Genomic DNA, 16609 nt, shown 5'->3' on the forward strand with positions numbered 1-16609 from the left:
TTAGGAGAAGGATGCTGAAGCACAGTGTTAGAGGCAGCGGCCTGCCAAGGTCCCTGTGCAATTCTCTCCTGTGCCTTGGAAGCTTCCCTTGTAAGCAGATCAGGACTTTGCTCATTGTTATTAACCGACTGAGAAAAGGCTTTCCCACTGTTGGACCAGTCAGCTGTCTGCTGAGAGGTGTGAACTTATCTCCTTAGTCCCTTTGTAATGTTCCCAGTAGGCATGGGTTGTGTCAGCATCTTTCTCTGTCTGGTTCTCCATTCTTACCTGTTCGCTTGACTCTCCTGACCTAGGATTACATAAACCACATTCTTAAGAAAGAAGATGAGCTACAGGAAATGACAGTCAAGGATTCCAGAACAGAGGAGGAAAGGGGCAATGCTGCAGATCTCCTCAAGCTGGTGATGGTGAGGGAATGTCGGACACACCAGTGCCACTTACTGTCCCAATGCCGGGGCCTTCCATGCAGGCTGTATATGGAAATGCCACGGGAGGTTCCTGCCAAGGCTTTGAAGCATTCGCTTCATCCTCATAATTGGATTATCGATTTACTGAATTTTCTAAATATGTTTTCCTTTGCTAGCAGATAATTCTGAAGATCCTCAAATAAAAGATACATATGTAGATATGTAATTTTACTTTAAGTATGTATTATTTTTGATTTAAGAAATTAATGTTTATTGAAATATTTAGTAACTTAATGAATGTGAAAGAAAAAGTGATTTCCATTCTTAAAAATTCATTACACAAAGCAATGACAAAATAGTTAAATAAATTGTGTATTGTTGGTTTAAAAACCAAATTCACTTCATATTTTTTTCCAAAATGAGTTAGATTGAGTACAAAGAGAATGCTTATAAACAAAGTATTTCTACATGTAATATAACTAATATCAAGTAATTCTAATCTTTATTTCAGTCTTTTCCTAAAATGGAGGAAACTACGAAAAGTCATGTTACTAAAGGTAACTGGAATTTAATATTTTCCTGCAGTGTATCTAAGGTTCCAGAAGTACTTAATAACTATACTTGTTTGTCATTGTCTATACCACATCAAATCTCCATATAATCACGTCTGTTCCTATCCTGACCATTCTCTTGGCTATGGTTTATATTTTCTTTCTGCCCTGAAAACAGTGATTCCCCCACTTAATTTATCTTTAACTTTCCTTTGTTAAATTAAAACATTGATATTTTCACTTCCTGTTGACCTCAACTCCATACAAAATAGCTAGGAGATAGCAAGAAGCCTACTGCCCAATACCCCATGTACATGCATGGCTTCCAAACAAATGCACACACATTGTGCATACCTTGAACTCTTCTACACAAACAGTTACTCTCCTAGGAGCTCCTCCCTGGCCCCATCAAGGTTGGCTATATCAGATCAGCACCACAAGGAGTTTGACTGGGGTTTTGTGTCCAGCTCTATGGTTGGGGCCCTAGGTTGGCTGCTGTGGGCATCACTAAACCCTCAGACGTGTCTAATGCATCTTCCATGGTAATGACTTATACTCTTGTTTTGCTGTTACTGTTGTTGTTTATCCATATTTTTCTCTTAATGAGATTTCATATAACGAAGTGACATTTGACTGAAGGTGATGGGCAGCTCCCCCTTCAGATGACCATTATGAAAGAGGCCATCACAGTGTCCAGTACACCTCTGTTGTCACTGTTTTACATGGTAGCCCCTGCAATAGAGTTGCTAGTGAACATACATACAAAAGGCCTTATTAAAACTGGATCTTGGATTAATAACAAATGATCTGTATAAGTAACTATATCCCAAATATAGCATGCTGCATACTTACCCTTTAGAAAATGTATTTAATTAAAATGCAAATTTTATTTACAAACAAATCTTACAAACTTATCCTGGGTCATTTGAGCTTGTAACTTTTGACCCAAGAAAACAGCATGCATGATGGAGGAAAACCTACAGGCCACCCAACAGTAATTGTTAAACAAACTGTATTTCTCAAATCGGTACAGGAGGAAAACAGCAAACTTAAAACTGTCCCTAATGATCACCAATGGTGACACGAAGTCAGTGTCCCCACTCTGTTTCCCAAGATGTTCTTTTACTTTTCTTTCTTTTCTTTTTTTGTATTTGTTTGTTTGTTTGTTTGTTTGTTTTTTGAGACAGGGTTTCTGTGTGTGAACCTGGCTGTCCTGGACTTACTTTGTAGAACCAGGCTGGCCTCAAACTCACAGAGATCCACCTGCCTCTGCCTCCCAAGTGTTGGGATTACAGAAGTGTGCCACCATGACCAGTTTTCCCAATATGTGGGTCCTTCAAGAGCAAGAGTTTTGCAATAAAGCAGGTTTTAATAATATTTTGTGGTACACACCTTTAATCTCAGGACTTGGGAGGCAGAGACAGGCAGATCATTGTGAGTTTTAGGCCACCCTGGTCTACAAAGTTAGTTTAGGACAGGTAGGGCTATTACACAGAGAAACTCTGTCTCAAAAACATGATGATGATGATGATGATATTAATACTTTTAAAATTGTCTTTCTTTCTTAAAGACTTACAAAATACATTTATTAAAGGATTCAGAAGAGTCTCACAAGAAGAAAACTTGCTTACCCTTGTCTAAATCAGTGTTTTCTATGTTTTCTCATCTTGAGCAGGCATCCTGTTCTTTCTCTAATGAAGTGACATCTCCCTGTGATCACGTCCTGTAGACAAACTCTAAGCAGTATCACCCAATTTTTAAACTTGTATGATATTCAGCTCTTTGGAATTTGGTAGCATGTACATGTTTAGAAAAACAACTTCAGTATGATGGCTAATCTGCTTAAATGTGAGGGAATTTGGTTCCTTGGCACACAGCTTCCCTGGCAACATAGGGCAAACACGCTGTGATACACTTTGGTTTGGATCATAAAGATGATGTTCACTAACAGACATGTCAGAGAAAGTAGTCTGGTCACTTCACATTTGTTACAGCTTGGGTGCCTGAATCCTCTAAAACAATCGATAAATTAAATGTAGGTTCTTGAAGAGATTGCAGATGAGTAATTACACAATGAAAAAAATGTTATAAAGAACTAAATACTAACACCAAATGTGTTGCTTTCCAAGTTGCAGCCCACCTAACGGATTTATTTAAGCAAACCATGGCTTCTGCTCCAAAATGCTCACCAGAAACATTCACTAAAGATTTCTTTGAAAAACATTGGAGGTAAGTGACGTTGGGCATATGCTCTGGTTAGTGCTGGCACACAGTAGGGAACGGAGAGGTACGGCAGTTGCTGCAGCCTCCCTTCCGGTGTACACTGATGGTGTTGCTCTGTCCTTTGAGAGCACTGCCTCTTTTCACTGCATTTTTCTTCTTTTCACATAGGAAAACGTCACCAGGAAAGAACTGGAAAGAAAAACTTGAGAAACAGAGGTAATTCTGCCCCATTGTAGACACAGTAAGCCCATGAAAAGGCCAGAGTTGTGCAATCTCTGAGTTCAGTAGGCTACAAGGTCCTACTGGCCTTCAGCAAGCCAGGGTGGCTCGCAAGGCAGGCTGTTAGCTAGATCCTTCCTTCCCTTCTCCAGCAGTGGAACACTCTGGGTGCTCTCTCTGCTTCTGGCAATTCTAATCTACTCATAAACATCTTGGGACTTAGTCACAAACACTCGGGATGCATGTTGTTTACTTCAGGAATGTGTCCTGAACATCATAATATTTATTTTCCCTCCAGTCTGAGCTTGAGATTTCAGCTTCAGCTTTTTATTTATGAGAAAAAGCCAAATATGTTTATGCATCTGTGGTGAGGTGGTCATTTGTACACATGAGCTGTCCATTAAAAATAAAAATAGAGAGAAAAAAAGAAACATTACCTTCATTAAGGTGCCAGGGTTACATTTTGGAATGCATTGGGAAATGGAATGATACAACTTATTTCCCATTTACAATGTCAAGCTGAAGGACGTGTGCTGTATGTAGTGGAAGAAACCCTTTTTGTCCCTATACCTCTTCATCCCTAGATCAGATACCTATAACAAAAGACAGTCTGGTCAGAGAAAATAATATGAATTCATTTAAGTTTTATGTGAGACAGGAGATGTCACAAAGAGTGAAGATTAAAAAACAAAAAAACAAGAACTGGGCCTGCAGAGCTCTATATTCCATTCGGTTCACAGAGGGCCATGAATAAATATGACAGAGTGAAGAGCATTGCCTAATAGCAGTAAGCTGGGGGAAATCAGTGAGGCCTGGGTGTTCAGACACTTGGGCACCCCTGCATCATCTTCCAACTAGAGAAGCTCCTTTCCTTTTCCTACAGGGAGGGTACCACTCCCACAGGGCACACAGGGGTCTGGGGAGCTGCTTCAGGGAAAGGCTAGAAAATTCCTTCCTAGAGAGACTTGTCAGTGGGAAAGGAGACTGGGAGTTCAGGAGACAGTGGGAGATGGGAACTTGCTTTTTATTTTTTTTTTCTTTAATGGACTTTTCAATTTTATTACCAACCTCAAAACTGCCACAGCTGTAAGATGATGGACATGGCTAATAAAAATAATGCTATCATTACGATCCAAAAATGACGAGAATTGATATGCTATATTTTTTAAAGTTCTTTGTCAACTTCATACATGTCTCCAGTGCATTCTGTCCTGCATCCATCTTATCTCTCTCCTCCCTCTCCTCGCCTCCCTCCCCACGCCCTGTCCCATCTCAGGTTCATGGCTTTGGTTTGTCATGTGACTCATCCCACCTATGTGGTTCCTTGATTGGAACTACGCATTGGAGCCGGATGGTCCTGAGAAGGCACACAAGTGTACAGTGTCTGCCCTGTCCCCAAGGCTAAGGAGTGAGGGGTCAGGCCCCTTCTGATGTGGGCCCTGTGCATATACATATAATTGCCAAGGGTCTGTGGATATACTCTTAACACCTTTTAAATTCTGTGCTTATTCATGAGCTGCCCGTTATCTAAAAGAAAAAAAAAGAACTTTTGACAATTCAAATTTTTAACTTGTGGGTAGTTAATCACAGCCAGTGAAGGGAAAGCACATAACTCAATGTGCGGTATAAAAAGAAAAAGGGTGGAACAAGAAATGGGAGCCGAGAATAAGGAAACCAACAGGTCAAGGACATGGAAGGTGCCCAGGGAATGTGAGGTCCTATAGGAGAATCCACACTGAGACCACATTAAAGGAATGTAGACTCCAATCTTCAAGTTCGTTGATTTCTAGTGAGCAACCTCCAGACTGCCCTACTTGACAAGGAAGCCCAGCGAGGCAGTAGAGAGAAAAGTGTGTTAATGGCGAGTTAGAGCTGATGGAACAAGGTGGTTTATCATCAGTGGTACCTCCACAGGCCTTCTGGGCATGCTGCAGTCCTTGTGTGGCCACTGGGCTCAGAGTCAGCACGTCTAGGAACAGCTCAAGCATGATTTCTTGTGGCCTCTCCCGTGCTGATTGGTTGTTTCACTTCAGGGATTCAGTTTGCTTATCTATAAGATGCGAAGACCATCAGCCTGGGTGACTGACAGTTGCATAGAAGATGCAGTTGTCAAGACGATGAGCTTAAAGATGTATAACGTGGCCCTGTCACTCGGCTCCACCCTGTATCAATCATACCATAGAATACGAATCTATCTAGTCTCCTTACACCTGGAGGGCTTTACTATAAAATGGAGATATCAAGGTTCAACTGAACCCCAGTTTGGAGCTCACTGGCCTTCCCCTGTGTATGTATGTCCCAATAGAGGTATTCTGATTCAAAAGAGCCAACTTGAAATTATGGGCGCCTTGGCTGCTACTTAAACCCCAGAGACCCTCACAACCCCGAAAACACTCAGCCACTGGAAGGGCTTCTTGGCTTTAGGCAGCTGAGACCAGCCGGCATCATTAGTGCCTGTCTCATGCGAGACTCTTGATTTACCTGAAGTGGAATGTGAACTCCCCACCCCCAAGCAAAAGGATACGGGTGTGTGCTGGAGCATCTTCTGGATATATTCCAAGGAGTGGAATAGCTGGGTCTTGAGGAAGCCCTATTCCCATTTTTCTGAGATAGCACCAGATAGATTTCCAAAGTGGTTGTACTAGTTTGCATTCCCACCAGCAATGAAGGAGTGTTCCTCTCTCCCCACATCCTCGCCAGCATGTGGTGTCGCTTGAATTTTTGATCTTAGCCATTCTGATGGGTGTAAGATGGAATCTCAGAGTTGTTTTGATTTGCATTTCCCTGATGATTAAGGAGGCTGAGCATTTCTTTAAGTGTTTCTCAGCCATTTGATATTCCTCTGTTGAGAATTCTCTGTTTAGTTCCATGCCCCATTTCTCGATTGGGTTATTTGGTTTGGTGGTATTTAATTTCTTGAGTTCTTTATATATTTTGGATATTAGACCTTTGTCAGATGTGGGGTTGGTGAAGATCTTTTCCCAGTCTGTAAACTGACGCTTTGTTCTCTTTACAGTGTCTCCTGCCTTACAGAAGCTTCTCAGCCTCATGAGGTCCCATTTATTAATTGTTGACATTAATGCCTGGGCTGTTGGTGTTCTGTTCAGGAAGTTGTCTCCTGTGCCAATATGTTCCAAGCTCTTTCCCATTTTTTCTTCTAAGTGACTTAGTGTCTCTGGTTTTATGTTGAGGTCTTTAATCCACTTGGATTTGAGTTTTGTACAAGGTGACAAATATGGGTCCAGTTGCATTTTTTTACACATAGATTTGCTCAACCATGTTCATAGCAGCTTTATTCATAATAGCCAGAACATGGAAACAGCCGAAGTGTCTCTCAATAGAAGAATGGATAAAGAAACTGTGGTACATATACACTATGGAATACTATTCAGCTATTAAAAACAAGGAATTCCCGAAATTTGTGGATAAATGGATTGAGCTAGAAATGATCATAATAAGTGAGTTAACCCAGAAGCAGAAAGACTCAAATGGTATATACTCACTTATATCTGCATATTAGCCCAAGGGGCATGTCCCACGAAGCCTTCACTTACCAGGAAACTGAGACAGAGGAGAGGACATTCTAGTGGGATTCTAGATGAGAGAATCATGGGAGAAAGGCAAAGTAGAAGGACCCAGAGGGTCCTAGAAGCCTACAAGTAGAACATTATGATAGGCAGATTTGGGCACAGGGGTCCCGCTCAAATTAAGGCACCAGCCAAGGACAATACAGGTGGTAAACCTTAAACCCCTACCCAGATCTAGACAATGGACAGAACACTCTCCACAGTAGAGTGGAGAGTGGGATATTACTTTCTCACATACTCTGGTGCCTCACCTTTGACCATGTCCCCTGGAGGGGGAGACCTGGTGGCACTCAGAGGAAGGGCAGCAGGTTACCAAGAGGAGACTTGATACCCTATGAACATATAGAGGGGGAGGTAATCCCCCTCAGGAACAGTCATAGGGGAGGGGAGTAAGGGGAAAATGGGAGGGAGGGAAGAATGGGAGGATACAAGGGAGGGGATAACCATTGAGATGTAACAAGAATAAATTAATAATTTAAAAAAAAAGAAGACAGAGAACAGGGCAGATTGCAATGTTACTTCGGTTTCAGTGGACTTTTATACAGAAATGTAACAAAGAAAGCAATGTTCCAAGGAAGGTTGTTTTGAGTTCAGAAAAATGTGATCATAAAACCTTTAAAAAAAAAAAAGAATACGGGTGGAGCACACCTCTAAATCCCAGGATTAGGAAGGCGGAGACACATATGTCTCTGTGCAGTCAGGCCTAAGTTGATGTACAAAGTCAATTCCAGGCCAGCTGACACTAAATAGTGAGACCCTATCCCAAAGGGGGGAGGGGAAAAAACCCCATCCAGGGAGTTTTCTCTTGTCAGCTTTACCATCAGTGGCTGCAATGGTTTCCAGAGGGGTTTGGGGCTAAAGCACAAGCGAACAATTTTCCAATGTATTTTCTGTGTCCTCTTTTTCATATCATTGTGGAATTGTGAACCAGGGAAACTATCGAGCAAACACAAAATTACCTAAAGCATATAAAGACAAAAGAAGTGACACCTTATTTCATGTCTGAGTTGAACCCACTATTTAAGTCGCAGGTAACTAACTGTAATTCATCACGATTTAATCTTTATACAATAACGCATGACGTGTTAGCACGTGAGTCCCCTCTCCTGATACTTTGTGTTCAGCTACTGTGACAATCTGACCAAATAACTCTCCTACTTCAAGTCTGTGTTTGCACAAGCACATGATAGGGACACCACCCACTATACTCATGTGACTGTCCCTCCCTTCTCCCCCTTGCAGGTGACCATTAGTCATTCTTTCTCTTCCTCTAATGTTGATTAATCAACTGCTAACAACTCTGATATGAAGATTTTTCTCTCATTAGCTTTTCCCCAGCCATCCATTGCTAAAACACCATTAACTTACTGTGGGTTCTCCGAAGCCCACAGACTGGACATTCCCTGCTCCCATGTGTGTCATTCCTAAGGCCCTGATCCACACAGCAGCCTGCCCCTCACTGTCCCCTCACTGTCCCCTCACTGCCCCTCACTGTCCCCTTACTGTCCCTGGCTGCCCCTCACTGAAACCTCAAAGCAAAGTAAACCCTGTCATACGTCTACACTGCCCTGAAGTTCTTGAAAATTCAGCATATCATTATTAACCCAAGGCAATTCCAAAAGCCATGACTAGTTAACGAAGACTAGAGTTCAATTTGTCTCTTATAGAATTTTAGTCTTCAACTTCATCTTCCGGCCCTTGTGACCATTTCACACCACCTTAACTAACCTATTTGTGACAGTTACATAAAATAAGCATGCATCTGAAGTCAAGTCTTGTGGGTTTTCCTTTAAGTTCAATTATCTGGAGAAGCTTTCCAAAAACCTGCCTCCTTTCACAAAGAAAGATGACACTTCAACCGAAGCAGCTGTTTCAGATCTTCATTCAGGTAGGATGTTAATATGGGTCCCCTGCCTGTCACCTGAAGGGAACTGAGCCACGCCCAATGCCTCTTAGGATGCAGCTGGTTCTTACACCTGTCGCCTCAGTGACGGCTGGTGAGAGAACGTGCTGTTATCTTTATACTACAGATATGTCAGTCAGAGTTATATAAGAAGAGCAAGATGTAAATTGAATTTCACATTCATTACTTGTGCCTAAAAGCATTTGGAAGATCTAACTAACCAAAGTACCAATGAGGTAACAGGGAATCCACATGGTCTCAAATAACTCACATGCTTATTAATTAAATTTTTATGAAAGGTAAGAAGACTTCCTCTCATTGGGTGCCTTCCTGCAGAGTGCAATGTACATAGTCACCATACAGAATTCAAATCCGCCATACAAATCCGTGGTCTGAATCTAACCATAAGGACATAGTTGACAAATGAGTACCAGTCAGTAGTCATTGTACAGTACAACTGGCTTGGCCTCTTCAAACAAGCCAGTGTCAGGATGGTGTGCTGTTCAGTCACAGAGCCCTTGATGGACAGACATGTGACCTGGGGTTTAGTCCCCAGCACCATACACACACTCAAGAGTCAGTATCATGAAACCAAACAATTGGTGAACTGCTGTCATTCAAAAGGGGCAGTATGACATAAAAACATCATGTAACAGACCAAAAGGGGAAAATGCACAGGTTTTATTAGAGGCTTGTGTGTCAGAGGGCTCTGTGAAGTTGCTCATTTCTTAGGGATAATGATGGAACATGGATACGAAAGAGAATGTCTCGTACTCTCAGCAGATGCATGCTGAGAGCGTTGACAAGGAAATGGAATTTCACCCTTCTTCTTAGTAAATAGAATAGTGAAAAGACCCAGAACGAAGAAGTTTCCACTACTTAGTGTCATACCTGCAGTTCATCCACCTAGCATGTGTATGGCCAGAAACAGCACATACTTTTTAACAGGGCTTGCAAAGCAAAGCTCGGGGCTAGAAAAATCACCTGCGATTGTGCTGTGGAGAGATCAGGCATCCTGAGTTAATGATTCTTTTTTTTAAATTTCTTTTAATTTTAATTTGTTCGCTTTACATCCTGATTGCAGCTCCTTCCTTCGTTACCTCCTGATCCCTCCCTCCCTCCCTGCCTCATACCCTCACCCTCCCTCCCCTAGTTCTCAGAAAGGGGAGCCCTCCTCCCCTAACCACTGACCTCAGCCTAGCAAGTCCCACATCTGTACTTCCTGTGTACTCTTCCTCTGTGGTCTGAGAAGGCCACCCCACCAGAGGGAATAATCAACATTGGGGGCAGAAGTAGTCCCTGCTGCCCATATTGTAGGACCCACAAGGAGACTGTGCTGCCTATCTACTCCATCTGAGCAGAGGGTCAAGGTCCACATCACACATGGTCCTTCATTGGTGTATCAGTCTCTGTATTGTAGGGTGGTTAAGTGACTAATATCCGCTTATGAATGAGTATATGCCATGCATGTCTTCTGAGTCTGGGTTATGTCATTCAGGAACTTTTCTAGTTCCATTCATTTGCCTGCAGGTTTCAAGATTTCCTTGTGCTGGGCGTGGTGGCACATGCCTTTAATGCCAGCACTTGGGAGGCAGAGGCAGGTGGATCGCTGTGAGTTCGAGGCCAGCCTGGTCTCCAAAGTGAGTCCAGGACAGCCAAGGCTATGTTGTCAAGCTTGCCACACCCTAGAGAAACAAGAGTAACCCCCGCTCACTTCTTGAAAGAATAACAGGCTTTCAGGACAGTCCCTAAATAACTGTAGCTAACTGCTCATCTAGGCTTTATACATGCACAAACTGAAATCTATTTGCCTCCCCAATCATACGTATGTCTAATATTGTATCTCTTTTTTCCTTTTTCCTTCCTTCCTTCCTTCTTTCTTTTTCTTTTTCTTTCTTTCTTTCTTTTTTTTTTTTTTTTTTTTTTTTTTTTTTTTTGAGATATGCTTTCTCTGTGGGGCCCTGGCTATCTTGGAACTCTCTCTGAGGACCAGGCTGGCCTCGAACTCACAGAGACCTGCCTACCTCTGTCCCCTGAGTGCTGGGGTTAGAGGTATGTATGCATCAACATCACCAGGCTGTACCTATTTCTTTCTTTCTTCTTTTTTTTTTTTAGCCTTATGCATTTCTTTTGTATGTTTTTTATTAATTTATTCTTGTTACATCTCAATGGTTATCCCATCCCTTGTATCCTCCCATTCTTCCCTCCCTCTCATTTTCCCCTTATTCCCTCCCCTATGAAGATACACAGTCTAGCGAAGCACTCCGTTTTCACAGTAATGAATATGTTGGCGATTATTGTTGTCTAGTAGGTACAGGCAGAGGGAGATCGATTGCCCAGCCTCTGGGTAACAGAGGGTGGTGATATCTCCATCTGCTCTTCGTGCCCACAAGATCTGGCCAGCCCTTAAAGCTGCTTTGATTGTTAATGGCAGGCACAAATCATACTATGAGGAGTCTCCCAATGATGCGCTCATGTGTTGTCTTTGGAAGGATAACAGGGAAGCGCCTCATTCATTGAGAAACTCATTGTTCAGTATCAGTTGTCTCTGTGTCATTGGCCATAACGTGACTCATATTTTTTTGCTCTGGGATTTTAGATTCTACACTGACTTCCGTTAAAGAACAAGAAGCCTCAACTACACCTCCTCCCATTCCAAAACAGGAACTTGATGAAAATATCAAGGAATCTCCTGGCCAAATCAGAACTGAACATACACCCAAATCTCCCAAGAAGTCTTCTAAGCATTACCATATTGAAATTGTAACAAAACCTACCAAGGAGTCTAATAGTCAAAATCAAACTGAAACTGTAACCAAACCTACCAAGGAATTTGCTGGCCAAAGCCAAATCGAAAAATCTAAAAGATCTACCAAGAAGTCTGTTAGCCACAACCAAGTTGAAAATTTACTAAAATCTACCAAGGGGTCTGCTAGCCCAATTGAAAATGCTACCAGACCTCCTACTGAAGGTAAGGCCATCCTTTGCTTTGTCTCACCGTTCAAACTAAATGCATTATCTAGTAAGAATGCAGCATCCTCCCATCTCTTGTGTCCAGCACTGGGATTTCAGGCACCTGCTGCCATGGCCAGCATTTTACATGGATGCTGAGGACCCAAGCTCAGGTCCTCATGTGCAGCAAGTGCTTCCTGGACTGACTGTCCTCCCCAGCACCACATAATTTATCTAGTTAAGGGATCACTTGGGTGTGGGGGAGAGGAGGTGGCATTGGCTACCCTTCTAGAATACTTGGGTTCTATTCTAAGCACCCACACGGGGCTTCTAACCATCTCTAACTCCAGTTCCAAGGTATCGATACCTGCTTCTGACTCCCTTGGGCACAAGGTAGTACACAGACATAAATGCAGGCAAAACACTCATACACACATAATTTTTAAAAAGGAATAATTACACCTACATGAGAAGTTGAGGTCGCTATGGACAATGTAGAAAGACTGTGTATCCCAAAGAGAAGGAACACACAAAGATGTAAAAGATACTGGTACTCCTCGTGATGGTCAGAGCTTGTGATGAGGGAAGGAAGAAGTAGGAAAAGGTAGGGGCCGCAGGAAGTGATGTAAATCATTCAAGTAAGAATTATCAAAAAGCTTGATTAACCCGGCGAGTGTGAGAATGATGGAAAGTGGGCTGAGGGCGTGGCTCGTGGTTGATGTGCAGCATAAAGACTTCAATCACCCAGAAACCCGTATGTAAAGAGCTGCATGTAATAGAGCACTCCTGTAATTCCAGAGCTGTAGAGACAGAGACAGGCAGATCCTGGAGCTTGCTGTCTAAAAAATGAAGATGGAAATCAATTGAGGAAGATACTCAACATCACCTTCTAGCCTCTGTACACCTGTGCACATGCATCCACACATACTTCATACATATACAGAGAAGTATGCATATACACACAATGTGTACACACATAAGAGAAAGACAGCACGAAGCTAATTACTTGGAAATACATCACTGAAGTGAGATGAGTAGACCTGGTCAACTGGATAGGCGTTTGAGAAAAAAAAAAAAAAGAATCAAGGGTGGTCCCAAAGTTAACCTGTATAATATCCTGTGGGGCAAATAATTTGTGGTTTTCCTGTCTCCTCTGAAATTATGATACACACATTGCTATATACATAGAAGGGTTGTGAACATTGACTTCCTTAATGTTCATGAACTGCTTGGTCCAGCACACGGCACATGGCGGACTCCTCGTCGGCATTGCCTCTTAGGAGTAAGAGTATGAGCCGATGGCTAGTGCCCAGTGGATCAAACTGTTAGAACGGCTGCTTACGTGAAGCCTGGCGGCCCACAGACACCAGCACACTAACTGCTGAGCTCCACCTCCAGAGACTCTGCTCACTCAAACTAAAAGCAGGGCCTGTCTGGCCGGGGACCTGGGAACCCATTTTGCCAGAAGCTACCCTGAGATGAGGGGTGCCCAGACAGGTCTAGGGTCCCCTGTGGACTCCAGAGAACATTGGGGCTCACATTCCAGCCCTGACAGTCGACGTAGCTTCTTTGGCAATTTATCTTCTGAACTTCAATTTTCCTCATCTGCAAAGAGGCAGGGAGAGGGGGAGTGAGGGAGGGCGGAGAGGGAGGGAGGGAGAGAGAGAGAGAGAGAGAGAGAGAGAGAGAGAGAGAGAGAGAGAGCGAATACTTCTGCTGTATTCATTGGGGCTTATCAATGTTTTAAATGAGACTCCTGTATCCAATTAAAAAGGGGAGAGGAGTGGATTTACTCCTGTTCAAAAACTAATCAAAGAAGAGGCTTTGGGGCCAGTGCCACAGGTGGCTGCCCTGCCTCCTAGGTACTCCATGAATGCACATCTGCTGGCTTGTCTGTCTTCACATTCTTACTGCCTTCCTCTTGTCCTGTTTTTGTCTTCATTTGGTCCTACTCCCACCTGCAAAGGGCAGGTTACTTCCACGTGGCAGGGATCCTGACCCTAGAGGCCAAAGACTCCCTCCCGCTCTTCCAGTCTCCTAACTCAGTAGGCAAAATGGTGGTGTTCTCGTTAACTTTTGTAGAATTGGCCAGGAACAGCCCCAATGGCTCTGCTTGGGCACAGACCAGAATGCCATGGCCCCAGATGCCCGTGGGATAGAAACCCAAGTGAAAAAAGCAATAGCTAACACACTGAGCATGCAGGCTAAAGGGGCCCCTTCAGTCCCTCAGCCCCCTTAAGGCCTTCCAAGCTCCCCTGTCAGCACCACAATCCCTGCATCCTGTCAACCCCTCCTCACTCCTCGTGGCAGCCCCAGTACTTTTGCTGTTCTCCCTGCTCTCACTTAGATGGTTCTACAAGGGCAAAATGTGTAGAATTAATTTTGAGTGTAGTACTCACTTGTAGGTCACGCATGCTCACTGTCCTGCTCTTCCCTGCTTTGTGATTTGAATCTCCCCTCCAAAACTTGTGTGTGTGCGTGTGTGTGTGTGTGTGTGTGTGTGTGTGTGTGTGTGTTGTATGCATGAACATTCACATCTAGGTATCTATGTGGTTGTCTGCTCCTTGTATGTAGGTGTCTGCAGAAAAGAGGGTATCTGAGCCCTTGGAGCTGGAACCATAGGCAGTTGTGGGCTCTCCACCATGGACGCTGGGGTCTGAACTCAGGTCCTCAGGAAGAGAAGCGAGTGCTCTTAGCCACCGAGCCATCTCTCCAGCACCCCCTCCCCAGCATAAGATTTTTAAATAGAATGATTTAAATACAATTTTTATTTCAGTCCCCTGAATACGTGGAGCAAACATAAAAAGATGCAGCTTTGTGGATTATTCACTTCTGCACTGTCCTTCAAAATGACTGAGGGAGGAAAACGTTACCAATCTAAGGATTTAAACCTCCGTTTTAATCCATTATAATTCCTGTGCCGTGTTTTGGACCTAAAGCGATCAAAAGAGAATCTAAATTTCTTAGGGTGGTGCCCCCTGAGTGCCAGGAAATCCTTCTGAGTCGACGTCTCACTGGCTAACCTTGCTAACCTAATGGAAAAGACCCTGAACATCAAGGTGCAAGGCGAGCTTGTCATCGGGAACTTACTAACAGCATCTGCCTTCCATCTCTCAGAGGAACTGTAAGGAACAGAGATAGGCAGTGTTTGCATGTAGGCTAGATTTTTCACAACCTATTTTACTTTAAACACTTCAACCTCACTTCTAGCCCACCATCCAGAGGAAGGGGAGACAGAATGTTAATAATAAAAAAAAAGAAGTTATGGGCATGTTTATACATAGTTCCTTGTGCCAATAGCACTCGGTGTTGTCAGGATATCAGCAGGCTAATCCAATAGCCAATACCAAACAGCACACAAATCCATAGCAGTGGAATGTTCCAGCAGAAACAGCAAGGCTTGTGCCAATTCAGCGGAAGGGGCCAGAATCAGCCAGAGTAGCACCAGTTCTCTGGAATGTTTCTATGTAGCGAAGACTGTGAAGACCAGCAAAGGCCCACGAAGCATTCCATGGTGTAGTAATGCAAAAAGTCCCATCATCCATGGTTCTTTCTGTATCTTCCCTCCATCTCATGCCCTCTCAGGTGTCTGCACCCAGGAAAGCATCACGTGTCCTCTCACAAGACAGCTTCCGGCAAAACACATGCAAAACAACCTAGTCTTCAAAGAAACCAGAAGCTTCCACTTTAGATAGGCAATGTTTGCAGAACTCTGTAGCAAGATATTCAAATGAAAAATGAGAAGTGATGGAAGGCTTTATGTTTTTGAATAAGCCTTTTAAGACTTAGGGACAGAGCTAGAGAGATGCCTCAGCCACCAAGAGCATTTGTTCTTGCACAGGAGTGGCGTTTGGTACCCAGCCCCTGCAACAGCTGGTACACACACACACACACACACACACACACACACACACTCACAAGCACATTTACATACACACACTTACACATGCAAATATAGGCACATATACATGCTCAAAAATAATAAAAGTAAATATTTTTTTTAAAAAATTTTAAAAGAATGACTAGAGAAGTTTCCAGGCCGGTCTGTGCACTGCCCTGTCTGCTCTGCTCTGGCAATGCCACACACATCGTAGACATGCTCTAACCTAATCTTTTCCTCTAACAGAACCAGACATCTTTATGCCAATCAAAATTCCAACCCAGTCACTGCTGCAGGATGTTACTGGACAAGCAAGAAAAGAGAAAGTGAGGTTGCCTCACTACTTGATGAGCTCCAAGCCCAAGTCTCAACCTCTTGTCAAGGTAACAGAGATGCTTGGGCAAGTGTCTTAAGGCAGTGTAATTGAAGAGCAGCAAGGTTCATGGAAGTCCTGTGCCCCTAGCATTTCTCCACAAGAGCACACACACACAAACATATGTATACACACACACACACACACACACACACACACACACACACACATATGCTGATTCACATCAGCTTCTGAGTTTCTTCAGCCAGCTGGCAGGTCCCTAGGAGTAGTCACTTTGGGGAGAGTCACTCAGGTGCTCTCAGATGGCTAAAGAGATCACTCACGGGCTAAGGAGATCACCTCCTTCTCATTGTTAGCCAGGACTACACCTTTCTGCAAAGTTCCTCCATTCTGGTTTAATGTTGGTAATTCCTGAAATTACAGTTTTTTGTATTTGCAGAACTAAAGGCACTTGTTTGCCTGGGAGCTTGCCCTCCCCACCCTGCGTACCCTCAGTTAAGGACAGCCACAAGGGCTGTATGTCAGTCACCCAGCATTCTTTCCCTAGGAACTG

At 43.4% G+C, this 16609-nt stretch overlaps 1 protein-coding gene across 1 annotated transcript in view; it reads left to right on the forward strand.

Annotated features, from left to right (window-relative positions):
* Positions 1-16609, forward strand: part of SPAG17 (sperm associated antigen 17) — a 209574-nt gene that overhangs the window by 165069 nt on the left and 27896 nt on the right. Inside the window, exons 37-44 of the mRNA XM_084757928.1 lie at positions 294-407; positions 919-964; positions 3088-3187; positions 3350-3397; positions 7919-8018; positions 8782-8875; positions 11490-11861; positions 15969-16105. Coding sequence (XP_084614054.1) covers positions 294-407; positions 919-964; positions 3088-3187; positions 3350-3397; positions 7919-8018; positions 8782-8875; positions 11490-11861; positions 15969-16105 — 1011 coding nt within the window. The remainder of the gene's footprint in view (positions 1-293; positions 408-918; positions 965-3087; positions 3188-3349; positions 3398-7918; positions 8019-8781; positions 8876-11489; positions 11862-15968; positions 16106-16609) is intronic.

This window comes from Acomys minous, assembly GCF_964271855.1.
Source record: "Acomys minous genome assembly, chromosome: 14".
Lineage (NCBI taxonomy): Eukaryota > Metazoa > Chordata > Mammalia > Rodentia > Muridae > Acomys > Acomys minous.